General features: G+C 47.5%; 1 protein-coding gene across 4 annotated transcripts in view; it reads left to right on the forward strand.

Annotated features, from left to right (window-relative positions):
• The window catches only part of Ankrd33b (ankyrin repeat domain 33B), a 65,678-nt gene that overhangs the window by 26,192 nt on the left and 14,234 nt on the right, over positions 1–25,252 (forward strand). For 3 of the 4 annotated variants that reach the window (XM_038322297.2, XM_038322299.2, XM_038322298.2), the window contains exon 2: positions 14,558–14,687. In XM_038322297.2, coding sequence (XP_038178225.1) covers positions 14,558–14,687 — 130 coding nt within the window. Of the gene's footprint in view, positions 1–5,458; positions 5,478–14,557; positions 14,688–25,252 lie in introns of those variants that run through there. The other variant, XM_038322300.2, reaches the window with a different exon arrangement.

The raw sequence follows: 25,252 nt of genomic DNA on the forward strand, positions 1-25,252 counted from the left end.
CCCTTCCCTCCTCTGTGGCTGGATCCTGCCCACTCTGCACCCTCCCTACCAGGGCTCTCCGCTGATCTCACCCAGTCCCAGCAGCTCTGGGTTCCTGGCATCCCTCTCTAAACTCCTTTCCGGTCACCTCCTTCTCTGCCAAGAAGTCATTCTTTATAGCTTCCTGACTTACCCTACCCAGTAAAAGAAACATCTCTAGGGACTTCAGGAGCCCCCACGTCCCTCGTGGCTCCCAAGGCCTCCCAGGGCTCATGGGGGTTGAATAACTGCATTGAAGGGACTGACAAGCAGAAAGGATCCATAGTGCTTTTAAAAGCTGCTGTCTCTAGACATGCCCTCCCTCGCTGGCTCGCTGGGAAGTGAGAAAAGTGTTTGCAGGCCACAAGAGCACTGCCGCTGGCCCTGTGAGAAGGGAAACCCTCCAGAGTTCTGAGGCCCCTGGAGGGTAGTCACTCACCATTCGGTCTGCTTGCTTTGTTCTTTGAGGGGACTTCTGAACAAATCACCTGTAATCCTTACTGTTGCTGGGAACCCTGTGATGAGCAACCATACTTAGGCCTGGGACTTGGGACTCAGGGGAAGTGAGCAGCCTTTTAATGGGAGGGGCTATAGAGGAGTAAGTTTCAGTGAGGGGGGTTTGTGTGTGTCTGTGAGCCCACAGAGGGAGCTGAGCAGTGTCTGTTATGCCCAAATCCACAAAGTCCCCACCAAAACTAACAAGGAGACCAGGTCCCATATGTAAAAGCAAAGAGCCTTTATTTTCAGCAAGTTTGCAAAATCTCCGCATGTTCAACGTTTTGGAATAAATGGAGAGCCCTGAGCTCAGTTAGAGTTGGGTTTTTATAGTAGTAAAGGTTGGGGCGAGGGGTTTCTGAGGCTTAGGACCCCTGATTGGCTGACATTTGTCTGGGAGTGTCCTGGTGAGTGTGTTCTGGTAGGTGGTCCTATCTACAGTGGTTGGAATGTTAGGCATTTCCTTAATCTCGGTTTGATTCTGCAGCCAGGTATTGCTTCAGGGTAAACTCCTGAGACTCAGGCCTCTAAATATATCCATGTCAAAGTTCTTCTCTGTCAGGTGATAAAGGTTGGGAGTAAAGAACTTCTTTTAGGTGACCTGCTCATACTTAGCTTTTCATGGCTGGCTCCCACAGTCTGGGATGAGGGCCTTGAACTGGGGCAACGGGGACACCCTGAAAATGTGATGAGGTTCAGGGGAGGAACTAAGGCTAGCCTGGTGCTGGGTGGGGTTTGATTCCGGCCTCTCTCCTTACTCTCTCCCAGACTGGGCCCTGAACCCTCAGTTCTGAAGTCTGGTAAGTCAGAAATCCAGGTGACAGCAGAGCCACACTCCCTGTCTCCTATGCTCAGCTCTTGTGTCTCTTCTTGTCCCTAGCATAGCACTCCTGGGTGTGTAGTGGCATTGCTCCAAAAACCACCCCGATTTTCATGTTGTTTTCTCTCTTTCTCAGACCTCCTGGATATGTTTTTATCCACAAAGGGACTATTTCCAAATAAGATCACATTCGTGGATACCAAGGGCTAAGATATCCCTCTGTTTTGAGACAGTACCCCACCAGAAAACCCAAGTTAGCCTCAAACTTGGGATCCTCCTGCACTGGCTTCTCCAAGGCTAAGATCCCCGTTTGTGCCATTGTGCCCTGCTGCAAATGTCTTTATTACTATTCCAGAGCAGTAAATTAAACTATGTCTAATATGGTTACTTCCGTAGTGACTGAAGGAGAGGGGAGCAGGCTGAGAACCCTGGATAACAAGGTTTCACATGCACCCCTCAAGGGTCATGCCTGCTTTCCCAGGGTTCTGTCCTCAGTTTTGAGTCCCTGCCCTGACATTTTCCTGTCTGTCCTGGTCATCACCTTCTAGTCAATTCTAACTCTGGAAATCACCAGCTTTTTCCTTTTCCATGGATGGTGTCAGCCTGAAGCTGAAGAGCTGAGAGGTGGGGAGCACCCTTCTTGGAGGGGGAAGTGCTTTCTGAGGGAAATTCATCCAGGGCATGGTAGACCTCACAAGTTGGCAACTTCTTGGTTGTGCCTGGGGCATCTATTGTTCCTGGAGTGAGCTGGACAGCCTGTTCCAGGCAAGGAAGAAAACACACCAAAGCAAAAGAATGACGTCATTGTGTGTGCATTTGTAATCCCAGCATTAATTATACTTGCTATTATGAAGCCCTACTTCAACTGGGTGTTAAGTATGAGCCTGTACTTCAACTTGATATATGTTGAGTGTGTACATGGGCATTCTAATGGTTTTGGATTTCTGGACCTTGGTGTGTTTACAAAGAGACCTAGATTTTTTTCCTCAATGTTTTCTTTGTCAGGGGCCCAGTCAGATAGGTCCCTCTGCCTTCTGTTCCCCACCCTGCTCACTCTCTTTCTTTGGTTGCTTTCTCTCTACCCTGAGGAAATGCTGCCTTCTCACTCAGTGGCCACAGTGCTGTTAGCTCCGGCTGGTAACCCTGCTCTGCCAGCTCTGACTGCGCTTGGTCTTTCCCACTGTGTGCTTTACAGAGGTGCTGCTTACACACAGCAAAGCGCGTGTATTCTAACAGCTGCAAGCTTTCAACAGGTTGGTCGTGCACCGCTGACGTAGGTGTGCCCTCTGAGAATAGCTGAAGTGAGAAACAGTTCACATGTTAGTTTACCTGTTTAAAGGAAATGTTCAATTTTTTTTTTTTGCCTATTTTGTTGTTTTTAAACGTTGTGGTGAATATGTGTAGTGGAACTGGCCCCTTTAACCACTGTTGGGAGAGTGCTCATCAGTGGCGTTAAGCTATGCGACCATCACCCCTGTTTCCAAAGATTTGTCACCAAAAGCAACCCTGTGACCGGGAAGCCATCACCAACTCCCTCCCCACTCAGGGTCTGTGCTCTCTAACCTACTCTGTCTGTACGGTTTGCTTATGCCGTGTTTCACACAGACAGAATGCAGTGGATGAGCGGCGTCCCCCACAGGCTTAGGCATTTGAACATTCGTCACCAGTTGGTGGGACTTTGGGGGAAGTCATGGAATCTTTAGGAGGGTCGGTCCTGCTAGAGAAGCACATCACTATGAGTGGGCTGTGAGGGTTTCTAGGCTCACCCCTTAATCAATCAGCTCTCCCAGCTTCCTGTGGGACAAACTGTGATCAGCTGCATGCTCCTGCTGCCCCCCACCCCCGCCATGCCTTCCTTATCATTATAGACTTCCCCCATGGAACACAAACTGACAGGAACCCTAACTTCCACAGGTTTCTTTCCGCCATGCTATGTTATCCCAGCAATGGAAACAGCTCATGCACAGAGGGGTCCATGTGCTCTCTTGTGCCTGGAGTATGTCACGTGTGTAGTATTTTCAAGGACTACTTATGTTGTAGCGTGTATTAGGATTCCCTTCCTTTATAGAATGGGAAAATCGCCTTCTATGTGTACCTCACATGTTGTTTATCATCTGCCAAAGCCTTGGGTGCTTTCGTTATTGTGAATAAAGCGGTTCTGAACCCAAGTGCGCAGGTCCCTCTTTGTGTTTCCGATTTAACCTCCCTTGGATGTGTACCTAGGGCTGGAATTGCTGAGTTGTATGGCAGCAAACACTCCTTGGGACTTGGCTGTTTGTTCAGTGGACTGTTCAAGGTCTATCAGTTGTTGCATGTAGCAAGATTTTGTTCTTTTATTCTTAAGCATGTTCTGTAAATTTGTGTATTTCCAGGTTTACCTGTTCCTCCTCCTCTTCTCTTCTCCATGTAGCCCAAGAAATAGGCTAGCAAGCATGAGCTGTTGTACCCATCTTTGTTAGGTGTCTTAACCATGAATGTTGACACTGTGTGCCATTTGGGCCTGTGAGTTGTGAATCAGGCTCCCAATGTCCCTGTATTTGTCTTAATTTGAGCACAAGGTGGTATTTCTCCAGAGTGTGTCTGTGAGCATTGCTGTGTCATGAGGTAGGCACGTGTAGGCTTGAAGAGCAACCAGATTTCCAGTGGTGGCCTCCACTCCACACCCCCACCTGCGGGAGCACGAGCGCTCCACACCCTCGCCAACATTTGGGATCGTCAGTCTTTTTAATTTTAGCCGTTCTGGTGGGTGTGCGGTGCTGTCTCTTTGTGGGTTCCATTTGCATCTCCCTGGTGACTAATGATATCGAGCACCTTCACATTTGGGAAAGGTTATAATTTAAATGCTTTTACATAAGGGAATCACATTAGGAGACGTTAGCGCACACCTGAAAGCACAGGCGTGCCAAAGCCCAGCACGTCCCATCCCGGTCATCTGCCCCGACAGTTATGAGTCAGACAGACAGGTGTCAGTTTCAGTTATATCTGAGATCACAAATGAGTCAGCAGCTTGGTTAAAAAAAAAAAGGCGGGGAGGGACATGTATTTAGAGACTATTTTGAAAATAAAAGAAAATGAAAGGCTGTCTTTCATCTTCTTCTCCCGCTGGGGAACCAGGCTTTTGGGGATACTCCATGCTGTGAAGACCCTTCACCGCGCTGTGGCTCTCCCTGATGAGGTCACCTCAGCCCACACACTGTGACAACCTTCACCTGGAGGCTTCTGTGCATTTGTGACATGGTCCTGTCCTCCCTCTTCCTCTGGTGACCTGCACTGTGCCAACCCTTCCCAGGCATGGGACGATTTCCTCCTGCTCTGCCTCACCCACTGTCCCCTGGCCCCGCTCACATTGCATTGTTTGCTTCCCGGGCTCCTTCCCTAGGCCCAGTGTACCCACAGGAAGGACCTTCTGTGTCCGTCTTCTTGGCTCCTCTTTCTGTTTCCACTTCCTGCCAGTGCCTGCCTGTTGGTAGTGGATGAAGATTATTCAGGCTTTCCCCCCCTGGGGCCTCTTTCTGTGGATATTTGATTAGTTACCTATTCTTAGCAAATGGAACTATGCCTATATATTCTTAAATCTAAAAGACTAAGTATAAGCCACCATTTCCTGCCTTTCTTCATGACCATTGCAGCCCGCCTGTCACAAGGGACTTTCATGTGTTCTCAAGGAGGTAGTCTGTTGGCACTAGTATGAGGGAGGCATTTGAGGGTGACTCTGGGTACCTAGGCTGGAACTAGGCAAGCATTTATTAGAATACACCACGAGAATGACTGGACAAGGCAAGAGAGTGGGTGTGCCTCCTCATTCAAAGAAAAAAGAAACCAGTCACAGTCAAAGGAGAACAGAAAAGTGAGGTGAACGCTATGTCTGGCATCGCTGAATGAGGGAGAGGTGTGTGGACCCAGGCTCCTGGGCAGTGTGGGCAGTGTGCCCTGCCAAGAGTCTCACTCACCCAGTACCCTTACCTGCACCTTCCTGTCTTATGGCCCACAGCCCACTTGGGAGCTTATTTAAAAGTGTAAGTTCTGACTCAGGAGGCTGGAGCTGGGACCTGAGGTTTGCATTTCTCTTCAACTCCTGGCAACACTGGTGTTTCGGATCCAGAGACCTCCCTTGAGTGGCTGGGGCAGAAGCTGAACCAACCAGGTTAGTTGTCTGAGGGAATCACCAATCAACTTGTCCATTCTCCACCCTTTGCACAGGTTCATATGGTGTAAGCTAGAGTCTGCGAATCCAGCCCGGGATTTGTGGAAACAGTCTTCTAAAACATTGTGGGAACAGGGAAACTGGGAGACAGGTTTAATGTACAAAGGGCTGGCCAGCCTAGCCTCCTGAGGACCTAAGTTCCAAGTGTGGGACAGGCAACAAATGGGTCCCAGGGGTTTACTGACCAGACAACCAGTGAACTCCAGGTTCAGCGAAAAGACCCTGTGCCAAAAGAACACGTGACATCAGCCTCTAAACTCCACATGTGCATACATGGGTCTTTATGCGCCAGAATGCACACACACACAACACACACAGACATGTACCGACACACACATAGACAGTCATACACAGACACACACAGATACACACATGCAGATACATGCACACAGAGACATACACTAACACACATTAGACAGTCACACACACACACACACACAGAGCAGGGCTTTATTTATCACTAAGGAGAAGCCTGCAGTAGGTCAGCTGGAAGCAGCTACAGAAGGGGAAAACTATAACTGTAAAAATAAATAAAATGACACTTCCCCAAGTGGCCCGCGGGTCCTAGGCACGGAGCCCCATGGTGGGTGAGAAACCGAGATGGGTAGGCACACCATGCAGAGAAAGTGGGTATTTATTTAGTGGGTTATGGAGGGGATGAAGTGAGACACTCTGGGAACTGGCCCCAGCCATGTACCTTCGCCAGCAAGGCTGCATCCCCCAAAGGCTCCATGACCCCCTAAACTGTGCCACCAATTGAGAATCCAGTTTTGAATGTCTGAGACTGTGGGGGACATTCTCATCTAGCCCACTACACCTAGTAAGCAGCCTCATTCAGAGCGGTCAAACCGAAATCCTGTTGTCTTTCTTCCCATCCCCCCACCCTATGCATTAAGTTATTTTTTCAGTTTTTTATATAAAAGTTTTAGCTATTTTTAATTTATTTTACTGTTTAGTACTTTCCTTTTATTAAAATCCTTCATACATCTCATTTTAAATGTTTAATGAGATTATACAATAGAAAAATAGTTCTTTAACTCTTTGTCCTAATTTCCAAAGAAGATCACTGTTTTGGGTGAAGAAACTGCAATGCTCTCTGTCTAAGCATATGGAAAGTCCTGATTGAAGCCCAGAGAAATTTTCCAAGCTGATAAGTGGAATTAGTTATATGTCTCCAATCACAGCGGATATAACATCTAGTAAAATTTATGATTATTGACAAGACAACAATGATTATGTATTTCAGTATGTTAGCTCTTCTTATCATTACTACCAAATAGCCCACAAGAAGCAACTTAAGGGAGAAAGCATTTTGGCTCCTGGTTTAGGGGAGGCCATCCATCTAGGCAGTGGAGGACTGGCAGAGGGACCAGGTCAGGCCTAGTAGTGGGAGTTGCTTGTTCACATCTGGGCGGATTAGGAAGCAGGGGAAGGGATTGCTGGTGTTCAACTGTATTTTTTCTTTTTTATTCAACCTAAAACCCCAGTTCATGGGGTAGTGCCACTTACATTTAGTGTAGACCTTCACCTCTCAGTTGAACACCTTTGGAAACACCCTCACATTCAAGACCAAAGTATATGTCCTTAATGCCCTAGGCCAGCAGTTCTTAACCTGTGGGTTGTGACCCCTTTGGGGGTTAAACGACCTTTTCACAGAGGTCACCTAAGACCATCGGAAAACAGATATTCATATTACAATTCATAACAGTAACAAAATGACAGTTATGAAGTAGCAACAAAAATAACTTTTTGCTTGGGGCCACCACAACATGAAGAGCTGTATTAAAGGGTCACAGCATTAGGACGGTTGGGAACCACTTCCTTGGGTGTTTCTTAGTCCAGTCAAGTGGACAGTCAGAGCCAACCATCACAAGCCTTGCCTTTAGTCAACCTGACTCCTACCCCAGGGCTCTAAAGTCTCGTATTGATCTCAATGCCATATGCATTTAGTCCATCTCTCAAGTCCCCAGAGTCCTAGCCATCCTAACATATTCAAAACTCCAAGTCCAAAGTCACCTCCGAGACTCACAGTCGTCTCTCAGCTGTCAGCTCTTGTGAAAATCAAAACCAAACTAGATACCATTGTGGTTTTAGTGTGAAATGTCTCCATAGGCCAGTGGTTCTCAACCTTCCCAATGCTGCAACCTTTTAGTACAGTTCCTCATGTTGTGGTGACCCCCAGCCATAAAACTGTTTTCGTTGCTACTTCATAACTGTAATGAATCATAATGTAAATATCTGATAATTTCTGACGGTTTTAGGCAACCGCTGTGAGAGGGTCATTTGAGACCCACAGGTTGAGAACCAGTGCCATAGGTCCTTTACTTGATGGTATTTGATCTTGAGGCAGAGTATCACTATGTAGACGTCTATCCTGGAACTCACAGACTCTGCCTGCCTCTGTCTCCAGAGTGTCAGGGTTAAAGGCACGCACTGCCATGCCTGGTTTGTAGACCTTTTGGTTTAGCTCACGGTCCCCAGCTATGGAACCTTCGAGGTTTAACCTCATTGCTGGGGGCAGGTTTTTGAGGTTCTAGAGCTTGGCTCTTCTTGCTGGCTTCTTTCCGCTTCCCAGTGACAGGTACAATGTGATCAACTGTCTCCTGCCGCCTTTGTGGCTTCCCCACCACAGTTGATTGTATCCCTTCATCTTCTCTGAAGTTGACTGTTGTCAGGTATTCAGTTACAGTGGAAAGAGAAGCGACTAACACATGTGTGCACTTCCAGGATACAGAGGTGCGGAGCGAGCATTCCCGTTCTGAAAGGGGGTGGGGCAGAAGGTTAGCGAGGACAGAGCTGACTGAAGCAAGACCACCAACGTGTGGCTCCACGTTTGTCTATCAGGGCTTATGGTGTCATCATCTGGGTTCCTTGGACTTGGCTAGCCCTGTGTCTCAGACAGTGTTGCCCGTGGCACCTGTGGCCTCTCTCTTGAGGCACTTCGCACTGTCTGCAGCCTGTCTCACGAATGTCCCATTTTTCTGACGTCTTCAGTATTCTGGGGTCTCCATCGTGACTTTGAGACACTCCTAGGAAAACTGTATTGAGTATTGCGTGGGTCCGAGAGAAACACTGGATGGGTTTGACTTTCTACTACTTTTGTCTCTAGATTCTGTGAACCCCTCGTGTTTATAGTGTGACTCTGAAGAGTTCCTTCCTTTTGTCCTTCCCTAGGAGATGTCCAAAATGCCTGTTCGTGCAGCCCGGGCATCATCCCGGGCTGTCCTCTCATGGCTGTGACCTGGTGTTCTACATGGCTTACTTACTTTTTCCACCCTTCAGGTGATTTGACTTAAAAAACAAAACCAAAACTTGGTCCTCATTTTAGTCTGTTTCATTCTACTGTAACAAATTGATATCCATTGAGTAACATATAAACAATAGAAGCTTTGACTTTGGGCTTTGGGAAGCAGGTAATTGTTGGTCAAGGAGCCATGTTCGGCAGAGGCTTTCTTGCTATGTCATTCTGTGGCAGAATGGAGAGGTGCGTACGAGCCTGCTTGCTTGAGAAGCAAGAGTTCCACTTGCTGCCTTCACGTAACCGGCATCAGTCCACACTTGAGAGTGTCCCGGTTCACGCTGTCACTTTGCACGTTTAGTTTCCAACACGGTCAAACCTCATAGTGATTTTTGACACAGTGTGAGAGTGGAGAGGAGCAAGACTATCGATGGAGGACTCTCATTGGCTAATAAACAAACTGCCTTGCCTTTTTGATAGGGCAAGATTTAGATAGGTGGAGTAGACAGAACAGGAAAAAGGAAGTGAGGTAGATGGCTCAGACAATTGCCCCGCCTCTCCTCTCTGGGACAGACCACAGTGCCTCTCCTCAGGGAGAGAGATGCGATGAAGCCAGCCACCAGGTCAGACGTGCTGAATCTTTCCCGGTAAGACACCATTCGTGGTGTTACACAGATTATTAGATATGGGTTAAAGCAAGAGATGTGAGAATTAGCTAATAAGAGGCTGGAACTCATGGGCCAGGCAGTGTTTAAATGAATATAGTTTGTGTGTTGTTATTTTGCGGCATAAGCTAGCCAGTGGCCAAGAGCATGGTGGCAGGAAGCTGCCCGCAGCTCCTCACTACAGACTATAGTGTGAAGTCAGGGGCTGGGAGAGCACTCCGGCATCCATGTGACCCTGGGACACACCTGAGTGCACTGGCGTTGTGTGACACTGGACACGCCTGAGTGCACTGGCATTGTGTGACACTGGACACGCCTGAGTGTAGTGTTACTGGCCAGTGGAGGTGAATTTGTTCACAAATGGTGGATGACAACATTGGCTCACCATGTGGAAGAAGGAAATTAGACCTCTACAAAGATCACCAGTAGAAGACAAGGCAATAGTGATTAAACCTAAAGATTTGAAAGTAAACTCTGGATCTTTCCAATGAAATATGAGTACCTTTGTGGTGCTTTAGGACAAAGGAGGTATTTTATTTTTGTCTTTTGTTAGGTTCTCATATAACTGGGGCTGGCCTTGAATCCCCAATCCTTCTGCTTCCACCTTCTCAGTATTGGGGTTACAGGAATATATATACACCATGCCCAAGCAGAAGGGATTTCTGTCTTTAAAAAATTATTACTTGTGTATGTGTGTGTGTGTATATGTGTGTATGCATGTGTGTATGTGTATATGTGTACGTGTGTGCACGTGTATGTACGTGTATATGTGTATGTATGTGTATATGTGTGTTTATATATGTATGTGTGTGCGTATGCGTGTGTGTATGTATGTGTATATGTGCACGTGTGTATGTGTACATATGTGTGTATATATGTATGTGTGCATATGCGTATGTGCATGTGTGCATGTGCATGTGTGTATATATGTGTGTATGTGTATGTGTGAATGCATGTGTGTATATGTGTGTATGTGTACGTGCATGTGTATATATGTATGTGCATGTGTGCATGTGTATGTGCATGTGTGTATATGTATGTGTGTGTGCATGTGTATGTGTGTGCATGTGTGTATGTGTGTATGTGTGTATATGTGTATGTGTGTATATGTGTATGTGTGTATATGTGTGTGTGTGTGTCTGTATAAGTGACCCAGCACACATGTGGAGGTCAGGGGACAGCTTTGAGGAGTCAGTTCTCTTCTTCCACCCATGTGTGGGCTCTGGAGCTCAGACTCGGGTTGTCAGGCTTTCGTGACAAGTGCCGTTGCCTACTGAGTCATTTCTGCAGCCCAAGCAGAATTTCTCAAATCACAAAAAGCATTACCATACTGGAAAACACTAATCATTTTATTACATTAAGTGGAAAAGTTGATGGCAAAATATAAGGTAAATAGGAAGATTGGAAGCTAGGTCCTTCTCTTCCCTTATATTGACTGCTGTTGAAATGGAAATATTTTGGAAATGTTGAGTTAAATAAAGTACACTGTCAGGATAACTGCTTTCATCAATGGGGCCATTAGAACATTTTATGCGACTCTCATTGGCCACACCTGTTCTGTTTCTCTTGGACAGTGCTGACTTTGAGCACATGAAGAGCTTAGCCTGATCAATGAGGAAAAGATGCAGAAGCCAGTCAGAAATGGACAAAGGCGACAGACTTCGGAGGTGTTTAGTCTTAGTTAAAACTGGGGCAGTGCAAACCAGAATCACAAGAACACAGGTGCCAAGACAGGATTTAAACTAGTTGAATACGAATTGATTTTTTTATTCTTTGAGAACTTCAGTTGTGTTTACAGTGTGCATTATCATCTCTCTCCCTGTAATTCCACCTTCCCTACTCTCACACCCGTGTCCTTTGTGCAATGCACTGAGCTGCCTCGTGCGTGGACGCAGGGCCATCTACTGGGGCATAGGCAGCCCACTAAGGCTGGCGTCCTTTAAGAAAACTGGCTCTTCCTCTCCGGAAGTCTTCAATTATCAGTAGCTCCTCTGCTAGAGCTGGGGCCCCGAGAGCAGCTCCCCGTTCCTTCTGGAGTGTGAACTAGAGTTTTAAACGTGGAGATGCTGGTCTTTTGGACCAGGGCCCAAGAAGACAGGCAACGAAGGTCTTCATTTTGCGTAGTCACCAAGGCCCTGGGGTAGAGACGAGCGTCACTGCTTCCTGTCTCCTGCTGTTTCATCCCGAACCCCGTGTTTAGTCATCTCTTTCTTCTCTGGCAGTCTTCATTTCTGACCACACATCGGGCTGTCGTCATCCAAGCCTGTTTCCTGTTCTGAGAACTCTTCCTCAGGTGGTGGGTGGAACAGACCCCGCAGTGTTAGCACCGCAGTGACAGCAGTCCCAAAAGAAGGGCTGGTCATGACCCAGGGACCCCAAGAGACAGGTAACCACCTATGGAACTGGATGGAGTATTTACTGGAGGAGGATCCTGTTGGGGCGGCAGCTGCAGCTGCTGCCGAGGACTTTTCTCAAGGGCACTTGGGCTGTGTGTACAAAGCTGTTAGTCTCTGTTCCGTTAATCCAGGCATGCTGCATGGATGACTCCCAGGAGCAGCAGGACCCAGTGCAGCAAGCCTTCGGCCCATGGCCTTCCATACACTCCTAAGGGAGAAACAGAAGGGCTTTTCAGTAACTGAGTTTAATCCTCTAGATCTACGAGTTGTTTTCAGGGGTGCTTTTGCCGATGTAAAAAGGCCAGAAGCATATAGCAAAGAATCTTCTTTTACTTTGAAGAACACACACACACACGCACGCATGCGCACACACACACACACACAGACACGGACGCGTGCACTCACACATGTGCACGCACACACACACTTAGTACATAAAGAGGAAGTTACAGTGTATTCAGTACATCGTATTTCTAAGTCAGGAAACTGTCAAATACTAGAGCAATGCTTCTACCCAGAGATGTTTGGGAAGAGTTCGGGTGCTCCCAGGTGGCGCAGAGAGCATCCTGGCTCATTCGTGCAAATGTGAACTAACAGTTGAGCAAGGAGGATGAAGAAGTCGGTACAGTGACTGGGCTGGCAGGAAGACTGCAAACTCCAGCAGCTTGCTCATCTAGGCTTCCTGCAGTGCTCTGTGCTCTTTCTCTTTAAAAGTAAAGAACTGAAAAAAAATTTAATTTATGTATGGATGACATTTTGATTGACAATCTGGTTGTAACAGTGCCGGGCCACCGTGGGATTGCTCTGAACTTCAACTTGACAACCTCCATGCAGCAGAACATGCATTGGCTGGGCTGAAAGAGCTGTAATCATCAAATCTGGCTCCCGAGAGCCCATATTAGGAGATTATTAATTTGGGTGTCAGATGGTAACCCCATGTCTTGGCTATTAGACATGCTTTGGTCAGCTGAGGTTGCTGTAACAAAACACTGTGGAATGTGACTTATGGACAGTGGACGTTTCTTTGCAGTTTTGTAGGCTGTGGAGGCCAGAGGTCAGCGTTTTGGGGGGCTCTGTTCTGATGAGGGCCTCTTCAGGTCTCAGATGACCACCTTCTTTCTATGTCCTTGAATGCTGGGAAAGGGTCCAGAGAGTTGTCTGAGGTCCCTATTCTGGGGGCACTAATCCCATTCATGATAGTGCCATCCTCATGTTAGGTCCTACCTTCTAATGCCATCCCACGGTGGGTTAGGAGTCCGGAGGTGACTGGAAAGAAGACACAAGCCATCTGTCTATGGCACCCGCCCTCCAGTAAAGCCTTTGGGGACAGAGAGGTGTCTCCTTGCATTGGGTCTCGGGTTTGTACTTTCTTGAGTTATCTACCCAATACTTTTCTCAAAAGTGTGTGTGTGTGTGTGTGTGTGTGTGTGTAAGATGTCATGCCTGGATATTTCTCTTACATGTTTTCAAAGGGCAGCATGGAATCACCACTCCCCTGGTCTACTTCTGACTTGATCTACAGATGAAGCTAACTAAGCCTTGGTTTTGTAATTCCTCAGACACATGAGAGAATATCGCTGAGCTACAAAAATGGAGTCCTTGTCTCGGCCACCATGAATAGCACTGCATGACATGGCTGTGCAGAGATTTTTGCCAAGGGCTGACCTTGAGTCCCTGGGGCATGTGCTCAGGAGAGGTATAACTGAGTCAGTTGGCATCTGTTTTCAGATTTTGTGAGGAGCTTTCGCACCAATTTCCATAGTGATTTCAGTTGTTTGCACTCCTCTGGCAATGTTGAAGTTTCTTACTGTTATGTATTCTTTTTTTGTTTTTGTTTTTGAGACAGTGTTCTTCTGTATAATCCTGATTGTCCTGGGACTAGCTCTTCCTCTCAGATGCTGTGTGCTGTGGTCTGCATGGCTGCTCTCCCCAGAGCCTCCTCCTGGGAGACACCCAATTGTTTAGGATGAGACTTTGGCGTCATCTTGGTTCTGTGTCCTCTCACACACCCTGAGTCTATTCTAACAGCAAATCTGTCTTCACGATAGAGAATCCATACATATCTCCAGCTTGGGCCACTGCCACCTGCTCAGCTTCTATAGTACATGCTTCTCTGGTCTCCTGGGGCCAATTTCTGCCCAGCACTCAGAGTTAATGCGGAAGATTGACCACCCACAGTCGAAAGTGCTGCAGGGCTCTTGGCTGCCCAGAGGGCTTGGGTACCCCTCCCTCAGTTCACGTTGCCCCAGCCTCTGGGCCACCTGGGAATGCTCTGGTGGACCTGCCCAGGTCTGGCTTTGCTCCTGCTGTTTTTCTGACTGAGTTGTTTCCTATCCTTGTTCCAGGGACATGTGTTCCCTTGCCTCCTTCAAAACTGGGTCCAGACACTCCCTGTGAGTCTGCTGCACCCCTAGATCCTGCCATGCACCCACAGCCGTCTAACACACATGAAGCCAGTAGTGCGCGCGCTTTCTTTCCCATCGGGGGAAACACTCTTGAGGGCAGAGATCTAGCCTTGTGCCTCATGGTGATGGTCTCTGCTCATTTGCGGAGAAGTAAATGGTTGACCTAAAAGTTGAAAACGTTGAGAACTGGGGACTTGAGGTCCTTGCTGCCTCTTCTCCAGCTCCGGGAGGACAGCTCTTCCCCTCAGGGTCCCCAGAGCTCATTGATCATGCCTGGGCTGTGTGCCTCTGACCCATGTCCCCTCTTCCTTTCTAGACTGGCCTTATTGTTGCGTGCTATCATGGCTTCGTGGACACTGTGGTGGCCCTAGCGGAGTGCCCCCATGTCGACGTCAACTGGCAGGACAGCGAAGGGAACACAGCTCTCATCACGGCTGCACAGGCAGGTAAGAGCCGGCCTTCATCTCCCCGGGTAGTGTGGGCGCCCGTGGCTCCCGAAAGATGGAAACTGATCTGCTAGCAGCAGGCACCAGGAGGGGGCACCCATTCTCCCACGCTCCTGGGATAGTGTGTTTACCCACTCAGGGAGGATTCAGAATGGAGCTTCCCCCAGCCAGCGTCTTCACCACACTCTGGAAGGCAGGCTCGCCTGCCACTCAGAGCACTGACCCTCCAAGACGGGGTGGCATGGTGCCGGCGGGCAGGCGTCGCAGTCACGTGCTTTACTAACAGTTATGTAATTGGGTACACTGAGAAGGTGACCTTACGCTTCACCTATAAAGAAACACCAGGGACAGCTCTCCGAGCTTCAGAGAATTCAGGTACCAGAGTGAGACGAAATTAGAATCGTGTGAATGTGGTTCCAAGTACGTGTCACGGTCGTCTCCACCAGGACCTAATGCACTGCGGCTTCCGTGGCTTTGCTTGCACTGCATGCAGGGGGTGGGGATGTCGCTCAGTTGGTAGAATGCTTGCCTAGCAGGCTGAATGCCCTGCGCTCGATCCCTGGCGCTGCCCAAGCCAGGGCTCAGCTGTGCTTATCTGTGACGCCAGCACTCAGGAGGTGGGTGCCCTGGGGTCGAAGCTTAGGATCACAAGGTCATCCTTGGCTGTATTTGAAGTTAGAGACCAGCTTGGAATATGTGAGGCCCTGACTCCAAATAGCTAAATAAGAAAATAAATAAAAAAATTTGTGTGTGTATACATATATATATATATATATATATATATTCCAATCACTTTAACATAAATGCTTACACTGTCTCAAACAGTTGTGTAACTGATCTTTCCTACATTTTTAGCTTCTATAGATCATAGTCAGCCCATTGTATTTTGAGATTTTTTTTTGTCTGCATATTCAACATGGATAGACAACACATTGTTTTAACTGGATCCAGAGCAGGGGCTATAGATAGCTTAGTGATAAAGCGCTTGCAAACCAAATATAAGGCCTGAATGAAACAAACAGCAGCAATAACAAAACCCCACGCAAATAAAAATAGTATGTCAGCATTAAACACATACAGACGGCTTTCCTTGTCGTTACCGGCTTAAAATACAGTGTAACACATATTCATGTCATATTTATGCTGCACTCGTTATTGTGGGTAATGTGGGGATGTTTCAAGCTCACAAGAGGATTGCGTAGGTTATATGCCAGTACAACGCTCTTTTTAAAAATGTAAAAATTATTTTATGTGCATTTTGCCTGCTTGTATGTCTGTGTGCCACACTCATGCAGTACCCGTGGAGGCCAGAAGAGGGCGGTGGATCCCTTGGGACTGGAATTACTGTTGGTCATGAGCCACCATGTGGGTGCTGAGAAACAAACCTTGGTCCTCTGGAAGAGCAGTGAGTGCTCATAACCCGGGAGCCGTCTCTCCAGCCTTGAGAACCTGAGGGCTTTGGTATCCACAAGGGTCCTGGTCCTGTCCTTCTGTTTTCATCAGTCAGGTTCTTAGCGGCAAGGAACACAGCTGCCTGTGGCTGAGCCAGGAGGAAGAGGCCTCTGTGCCCTGAAGGGTGTGGGGGTCTTGGGTGGTGTCTTAGGGTTGCCATTGCTGTGTTGAAACGCCACGGTCAAAGCAACTTGGGGAGGAAAGGGTTAATATATTTGGCCTACGCTTCCACATCACTGCATCACAAGGAAGTCAGGACAGGAACTCAAACAGGGCAGGAACCTGGAGGCAGGAGCTGATGCAGAGGCCACGGAGGGGAGCTTGCTTGCAGCCTGATCCCATGGAGGCCTTAGCTCAGTGGAGGCTCCCTCCTCTCAGATGGGCTTTGTGTTTTAACACTCCAGGCCTATTGCCAATGTTGGGGATGCTAGTGTCCTGATTAGGGGACCCGCTTTGAGGGCCTGGCTCGCTCAGATATCTCCTAGCAGATGTCATGGGGGGGGGACTGCCAGGGAGCCACTCAGTGGCAGCACCATTGACCCCCATGACTTTAGAGGGGCACAAAGGCGTTGGTAATTTCAAATGCAAAACAGGAAAGTGAGGCTGCCGTGGCTTTCCAGGGAGGCCAGAGCCTCTTGTCTGCTTGATTTCTTGATTTCAACCATTATTTAGAAATTGCTGCTTGCAGTAAAGTCACTACAAATTGTGTATGGGAGAGAACTCCTTTCCCCGTTTAGTACTCTTCAAATCTGCACTCAGCATGTCCCCCCGTAACCATGGTAACCATGCCATTCAGTGTTCGGCTTTATAGCATCATCCTTTATTCTCTGTCCTTTGCAACCTCAAAGCCCGCCCCCAGTGACACACCCCCTCCAACAAAGCCACACCTCCTAATCCTTCCCAAACAGTTCCACCAACTGTGGTCCAACATTCAAACATATGAGCCTACGGGGACCAGACCATTCTCATTCAAACCACCATACATGACTAGGATAATGCCCTTGCGATTGTGATTGTAACCATTCCCCTTGATCTGGCCCTGAGCTCTTTCTATGGACCGCTCCCAGCATTGTGTGGTCTTCATGGCACGCTGGGCTCACGTCTGTTTTCACCTAGATGTCAAGTGTGGAACTAGAGCAGTGGTTAATTTTGCGAACTTTACGCAGTCTAGAACAGTGGTTCCTCCACCTGTGAGTCACAAAGCCCTCGGGGTCAAATGACCCCTTTCACAGGGTCACATATCAGATCTCCTGCATATCAGATGTTTACATCATCACCCTTCATAACAGCAGCAAAATTGCAGTCAGGGAGTAGCAGCAACTGTGTTAAAGGGTCAAATTATCAGAATAACCTGAGACAGGAGTCCAACGGAGAACTGTCTAGATCAGGATGACCCGTGAGCATGTCTGTGGGGAATTGTTTTGGTTACATTAATCGATACAGGAAGATTGCAGGTGGCACCATTCCCTGGGTGTGGGTTCTGGAGCGTAGAAATGTAGAGAGAAGAAAGCACGTATGTATTCATTCTCTCTGCTCTTGACTGTGGATGTGATGTGACTAGCCGCTTGAACTCCTGCCTCAGTTTCCCCTTAGTGATGGACTGTGACCCAGAATTGTCAGCTGAATAAACCCTTTCTCCTCCAAATTGCCTTTTGTCAGGGCATTTTACCACAGTCATAGACAAGAAATGACCACGTGGCCTGGTGGCAGTTGGGAGAGAGCTGCCTGACGTGGGTGCTGGGGGCCAAGCTTAGGTTTTCTGGAGAGCAGAGTTCTTGTCACACTGAGCTGTTTCTCCAGCTCCCATGCCCTTAGGAGGGGAGAACTGAGGACCAGCCGGAGGTCACTGAACCACATCCACAGCCCTCTTGTTCCTTTGAGACGTGGTCCCACTACATAGGCCAGCTGACTTTCGACTTAACTGCTGTCCTAGTAAAACTTCAGGCTTGTTCCACTGTGCCAGATGCTTCATTTGTACAACAGGTTTATTTTCAAATTGTGTGTGTGTGTGTGTGTAATAATGTGTGTAGTGTGAAGCGGCGGGGCTGCGTCCGGCTACCCAGCCACCGGCTAGCTTTACACCCGAAATAATTACACGGAAACTGTATTCTTTTAAATACTGCCTGGCCCATAGTTTCAGCCTCTTATTGGCTAATTCTCATATCTTTCTTTAACCCATATTTAGTAATCTGGGTAGCACCACGAGGTGTGGCTTACCAGGAGAGATCTTAACCTGCGTCCATCTCGGAGAGGCGCAGCATGGAGACTCACTATCGCGACTGCCTGAAGCGTTTCCCCCACTCTACTTCCTTGTTCCCACAATTCTGTTCTGTCTACTCCACCTACCTAATTTTCTGTTCTTAAAGGGCCAAGGCAGTTTTCTTTATTAATTAACCAATGAAAGAAACATAGACAGATAACTCTCCTCCATCATTTCCCCTTTTTCTGTTTAAACAAAAAAGAAAGGCTTCAACTTTAACATAGCAAAATTACATATAACAAAACAGTTATCAAGTAAGTATTACAGTTACAATATTTAAATCTATTTTATCTTTTATCATAACTAAGGAAAGCTATAACTATCTATTTATTCTTCAACTCCATCAAAGACTCCAGAAGGATATAATGCTACCTAAGTAAACAAGAAATAAGTAACTTATAAAACTCTAGAAATGACAGAGACAACTCGCTGCCTGGACAGTCACCCAAAGTTCCTCTGTACCGTTGGGGCATCCATCTTCAGCCTTCAGGCCCATAGTGTCCAGCAGACTTTTTCATGAAGCAGGAAATTCCAAAGACAGTTCAGTCACTTTCTGCTGTGTCCTGCAGAACATCTCGCAGACTCTTTCATGAATCAGGAACCCCGAAAGACCATCTCACCTTTAGGCAAGTTCAGCAGTCCTCTCTCTGCGGGTTCTTTGTGTCCAGTTTATGGAACAGTCCAGCCAAGAGCAGTTTCTTGCCCAAATGGCTAACAAATTCCATAAGTAGCCTCTTCGATGCCCATCTTCCTCTTGAAGTAGATTGATGCTGCCAGGAGCAGACGTGTCTCATTGTCATGAAAAACCCTAAGTTATTAAAACATTAAATGCCATATTCTGTAGTCTTTGAAAGATATGAAGAATGTCTATCTAACTGAAATATATCTACATATCTAGAAAATCTAATAACATGACTACAAGCTTAACCATTATCAATGATTAACCATTAACAACCTATATTTCCTAATTATACATTACAGTTTTTAAAATGAACTACAATCACAATAGCTTAATCAAGATCAGAAATACATATACATATAACAAAATTGACCTTAAAATCTATACCAATGCAAATTCATATCTATATCATCTCCCCCTTTAAATGTAAAAGAACAATTATAAGCAATATTTGGGAAAATGGGCGCAGTTTTTTCTCTCCAAACTGCTTCCTGCTGAATGGGGGCGCTGTTATTTAGGTCTTTCATGGTGTAACCTGTGTGCTAGGTTCCTCTCAGTTGGCAGTTGAGTGAAGTAATTTTTTGAAGATGTTCACAGCAACCTTTCAGGAGGGCGTGGTCTATCATACCATATTGGGATAGAAGCAATCCACAGAGTCTCGTCCTCTGTGAAAACAAAAGAAGAAACTCTTTTCCAAAGCATCATGTTCCTAGATCCAAATCCTGAAGTCATACCATTAAAATGTCCATTCTGGTCTAGACTGGCAGCCCATATAATGAAATGTCTCTCTGTACTTAGCTCCTTTACAGTCAAAAAAATCAAAGAAAACACAACAAAATACATAATCCAGACTCTCTGTGAATTTTCCATTTTTATGCGGCTTATTTTCATTCTATCACTTTACTTTATTCTGTCTCTTTAAAGACTTTAGCCTTTTTTTAGGCATTAACTTTATTTTTTTATATTTTCTTCTTCTCTCTCTCAAGCCTACATACATTCATCCAACACTGTGACTCATTTAAAAGTCTTTTATGTCTGAATCTGTCCTATTGTGAATCTGTAATTTTTTTACTGTCGAGAAACTTGTTTGATTTGAGCCTTTACATTGCTAAGCGCTTAAGACTCTAAGCTGTGACATTCCTAGGTCAAAAACAGGTACTGCGGGCTTGCCCCGCCCAGTCCAACATGGCGGAGCCACTTGTGACTCTGAATCGGTTGCACCTCTGAGCTGCAGAGCCGCTGGGCTGTTCTGAATATTGGCTCCACCTCTCTCCAATTTCAAAATGGAGGATGTACCATTTTCTACTAGCTCTGGGGCCTCCAGGTAGGAGCCACACTCAGCACTTTAATTCTGAGACTGAGTGTGTGGCACAGAAACTCATTTCATCCAAGTTACAGCCAAATCTGACGCGCAGAGTACCGCGCAGCCTGGAAACATCGGCAGAAATCCGCCATGCTCTCCCGCTTGCCTAAGCCTGATTCCGCCATCTGCCCAGGTGCAGGCGGGGAGCAGCGAGCCATTGGCATGGTCTCAGAGCACTTTCTTTACGATCCCAAGCAGGCACACAAACATCCAGTCCATAAAAGCCACTGAAATGCTTTAAAGCCAGAGTTCGCACTGGCTGTGCCCAGGAAGCCGCGTTTTAAAATGACTCAGCTTTTTCTCTGCTGCTATTGCCGAAACAGAAAATCTCTCTACGGCACGTCCAGGCAAACAGCAGAAAGCTGTGTTAAACTGAAGCTTTTTCAGGTTTTTACGTGGATTTAGTCACCACGTTGGAGCGCCAAACTGTAGTGTGAAGCGGCAGGGCTGCGTCTGGCCACCCAGCCACCGGCTAGCTTTACACCCGAAATAATTACACGGAAACTGTATTCTTTTAAATACTGCCTGGCCCATAGTTTCAGCCTCTTATTGGCTAATTCTCATATCTTTCTTTAACCCATATTTAGTAATCTGGGTAGCACCACGAGGTGTGGCTTACCAGGAGAGATCTTAACCTGCGTCCATCTCGGAGAGGCGCAGCATGGAGACTCACTATCGCGACTGCCTGAAGTGTCTCCCCCACTCTACTTCCTTGTTCCCACAATTCTGTTCTGTCTACTCCACCTACCTAATTTTCTGTTCTTAAAGGGCCAAGGCAGTTTTCTTTATTAATTAACCAATGAAAGAAACATAGACAGATAACTCTCCTCCATCAAATGTGCTTACAAGCCCAGGTACTCAGGGAGGCCAGAGACATCCATTATATTTCCCCGGAACTGGAGTTACGGTGATTGAGAACCACTCGATATAGGAGCTTAGGACCAACCCTGGATCCTCTACAAGAGCAGTACATACTCTTGATCATCCAGCATCTTTCCAGCCCTATTTAAAAAGCAGATTTCCTTTTATCATTTTTAAATGGTGTGTGCATGCGTGCATGCGTGCATGTGTATGTTCATGCATGCATTTTAAAATATTTTAAAATAATCTGCCTATCACCTCCAGTCGTCAGGGTCTTGTTTTACCTCTCTCCTTCTCTCTCCTCTTTCTCTCTTCTATTGTTTTAAAGAACAGATTAGAATTTTGGCAAGCCTTTGCTTTCCTAGCCCTGCCCTGCCCAGCCGCTTCCTGTAAACCCAGCTTTCATACCCATGGCATACTGCCCCTGTGCCCGAGGGCAGTTCCAGCCACTTTGCTCTCCTCTTGTACCTTGGAAGACAGGACGGGAGGCGTGTCTTCCTCCAGCCCCTGATGCCCCAGCTCTGGTATCTCCCCTTTTCTGGTAGGGGTTCCCCGGGAATCCCTGTCCGGCTAGGAGGCTGCGTTTCCAAAGCCAACAGCTCCCTCTACTGGCCTGCTGTGGAGAACTGCAGGGAGTCAAACCAGACAAGACTACGGACCACCCAGATTCTAAGATTCTCCAACAGCCTTTTCCATTTTGAAAGCAGCCTTGAATAAAGGAAGACATTTTTCACCTGCCCCTGTTCTTAGTGACAGCAAGACCCAGCCATAATTGGTGCTTGTGACAATGTTGAATGAGACGGTGATTAATTACGTTGGTGGCCATTTAATCTTAAATGATGGAACTCATGGCTTGGTGACCATGAAGTGTCTGACGAGGGAGCGCCTCCCGAGGGAGAAGTGGGCATGTTTTGACCTTCTTATTGGACAGGAATTCACTGAGCTTGGAGTCTGCAGCCAGTTGGAGGGCTGTGGCTCACCCTGTCACCAGTGGGTTCAAGTCCTGTTGCAAACCCAGGGAAGAAGGAGTGTTGGGAAGGACGGTCCAGCAGGCAGCCAGGCAAAGGGAGGCTGGGTGTTGTGGCCCGGGGTGGGGGGTGTATACAGAGACAACAGGTTAGAGAGTTCCTGAGGGCTTAGCAGAGGAGCTGTAGACACCCCAGAGATGCTTGTATATCAGCGCCCATGGGGCCGCTATTCATAGTAGCAAAGTTATACACCAAACCCAGGCGTGCAGCAACTGGGCTGTATAAAGAAATGCGGTATATGTACATAACAGACCTTTTTCAGCTGTAAAAAGGAAGTTATATTTTTGGTAGGAAAATGGATACGACTGGAGTCAAATTTCCAGAAAGACAAATCTTGTATGCATTTCTCAGTCATGGCTCCTTATTCTGTATAGCGGCTACACGGCCATGCACACACCCACAGCACCAAAGCAGAAATAAACAACAGTGGTTCTCAACCCGGGGGTCGAGACCTCACAGGGGTCGACGATCAGGTGTCTATAACAGTAACAGGTGTGCAGTTATGAAGTAGCAATAGAATAATCTTGTGGTTGGGGGTCGGTTAGCACGGCATGAGGAACTGTATTAAAGGGTTGCAGCTTCAGGAAGGTTGGGAACCACTGCTCTAAGGGAGCTAACGGAATGGGGGAGGGGTGGGAGAAGTGAGAGTAGACTTGGGAAAGAACCCAAACCGTAACACAAAAGCGAGCTGTGAGGTCACCAGGCGGGTGTGGTTGGGGGACAGAGGGTGAAGAAGAGGCGCTCACCACAGAGGTGAATGTTGTCCGAGGTGCACAAGCCTCTGAGGGTTCTGAGTGGCTGCTGTGGTCAGAGAGGCTTCTTCCTGGACTGCACATGCTATAGGTGGAGAATGGGCAGCAGGGAAGCCAGGGCGGCAAGTCAGAGGAGTGGCTGCAGACAGAGGAAATACAGTAGCCCAGATCAGTGGGTAGACACGGGCACAGAGAAGCCAGGATGGGACGTGTTGGGAGACAGGGAATGGGGGTGGGGTTGGCAGAATTGCTGACTGGTGGCACGTGGGAGATGGGGAAGGTTTGGGATGAAGCCCAGACTTCTGGCTTAGATATCTAGTGCTATCCATCACGGAGGATGTGCTGGGGGAGAGGAGTGGGTCGGAAAGGAAGGTGTTTGGGATGTGATGCAACGGGTTTGGCTTAGTCGTGGGACACCCGTGATAAATATCCGGTAGACAGATATTTAGGTGCGAAACTAAGAAAGGACAGAAGGAGATGTGGGTGAGTTGGAGATTTGGGGATAATAACTGAGTGCATGGAGCGTGGGGCTGATGGCAGGAGAGCGTGTGGGATGAGGAGAGGGCCTCTGCATCGTCTCAGGAGCAGAGGGAGCGATCCTGGAGTACTCAGGGGAGACCGTTCTGTGAATGTCAAGTATCAGAATGGACAGCCATTGAGTTCGCCACAAGGGGTCGCTGGAGGGTTGTTGGGAGGATTCCGACAGAGTTTGAGGGGTGTCAGTACCAGGTGAATGCTGCTTGAATCCTAATTGGTCTTTATAGTAAAATCCCAGAGACAGATATAGGGGTGAAAGCTGAAGGAACAGAGAAGCAGAGCGGTCAGCCACTGGTTCTTACCTCTACCAATGTTCAGACCAAAGGGGCCATCCTGTCCTCAGACTTGTGGTTTCAGACTGCTGCCTCAGACTGACTGCTTCAGACTGCTGCCTCAGCCTGCATCGGAGCTCCTGTCTCCTCCCACCTTACTTTCCTTTCTCCACCCAGCCTTAGTACTCCTGTCTCCACCTCTCTAGTGCTGGGATTAAAGGCATGTGATCCCAAGTATTGGGATTAAAGGTGTGAGCCAGCGCCACTGCCTGGCTCTTTCTTTTTTAGACAATCTGGTGTAGCCCAGGGTGGCCTTGAACTCACAGAGATTTGTCTCCCAGTCTCCTGAGTCCTGGTATTAAAGGAGTGTGCCACCACTGCCAGGCCTCTAGTGGCTTAGCTCTGATACTCAGGCAGGCTTTATCTGCTAAAGCACAAACAATATTACCACAAGTGAGCACAGGACTGAAAGGAGTGAAATAATTGTTGGTGGGTGGCTGTGTGTGAAGACAGGCCCACAGGGTTATTGGTGGAAATAGATGTTTTCTACTATTAATTACGTATATGCATGTTATCAAGAGCTGCTGAGTTCCAGCCTCAGCACTCTCTCAGGGGTCAGAATAGGACTTTTCCGACCAGCGAAGACTGACCCGGGCACGGGATCTGAGGGGTAGAACAAGCTCACTGCAGGCTTTTCCTGCATGTTTCTTTATTCCTTGGAGGAATAAGAGCATAAGGTTTGAAGTGATAAGGGTATGAGGGTAAAAGAAAGGGGTAAAAGGGGGCCTGAAGAAAGGGGGTGGTCTCCACAAAGCTTTCAATTTATATAGGCTACGGACAATTTAACAGTCCCGTAGGTGGTAACAATAATATCAAGCATGCATTTTCCCAGAGTCACAAGAAACCCGTGGATCCGGTAAGGAGAAGGCACCTTCAGTCTCAGATGGGGCGTGGCTGTGACGCTCCCCTGCGGCTGGGAACTCAGCCTAGGCAGCTGTGCTAACCTGAGGGCTTGATTTGCATTAGCATCTAGCTGTTCTGAGTTAAAAGGAATCTCTTTCTGGGGACTCCAGCGGAGTGCCCAGGTGAGAATTCCTCTCTCTCTGAAGCTAGTTTTAGTGACTCAGGCCTTTTTCCTGTATAAACAGTTAATTTCCTGGGCTATGATATTATGTTAGTTGAAACCAAGGTGAAGGGTGGATACAGAATATTAGTAGCCCCTTGAGTCAGAGCCGGAGTAGCTCACACCTTGCTGCATCTGCTGTTAGAGCAGACACATTGCCTCCTGTGTGAGGTTCCTTTCTTATCGGTGAGTTCTGTCATAAAGAAAGTTTGTGGGAGGCTATTGTTATGTAGATGTT

Source organism: Arvicola amphibius, chromosome 3 (genome assembly GCF_903992535.2).
Source record: "Arvicola amphibius chromosome 3, mArvAmp1.2, whole genome shotgun sequence".
NCBI lineage: Eukaryota > Metazoa > Chordata > Mammalia > Rodentia > Cricetidae > Arvicola > Arvicola amphibius.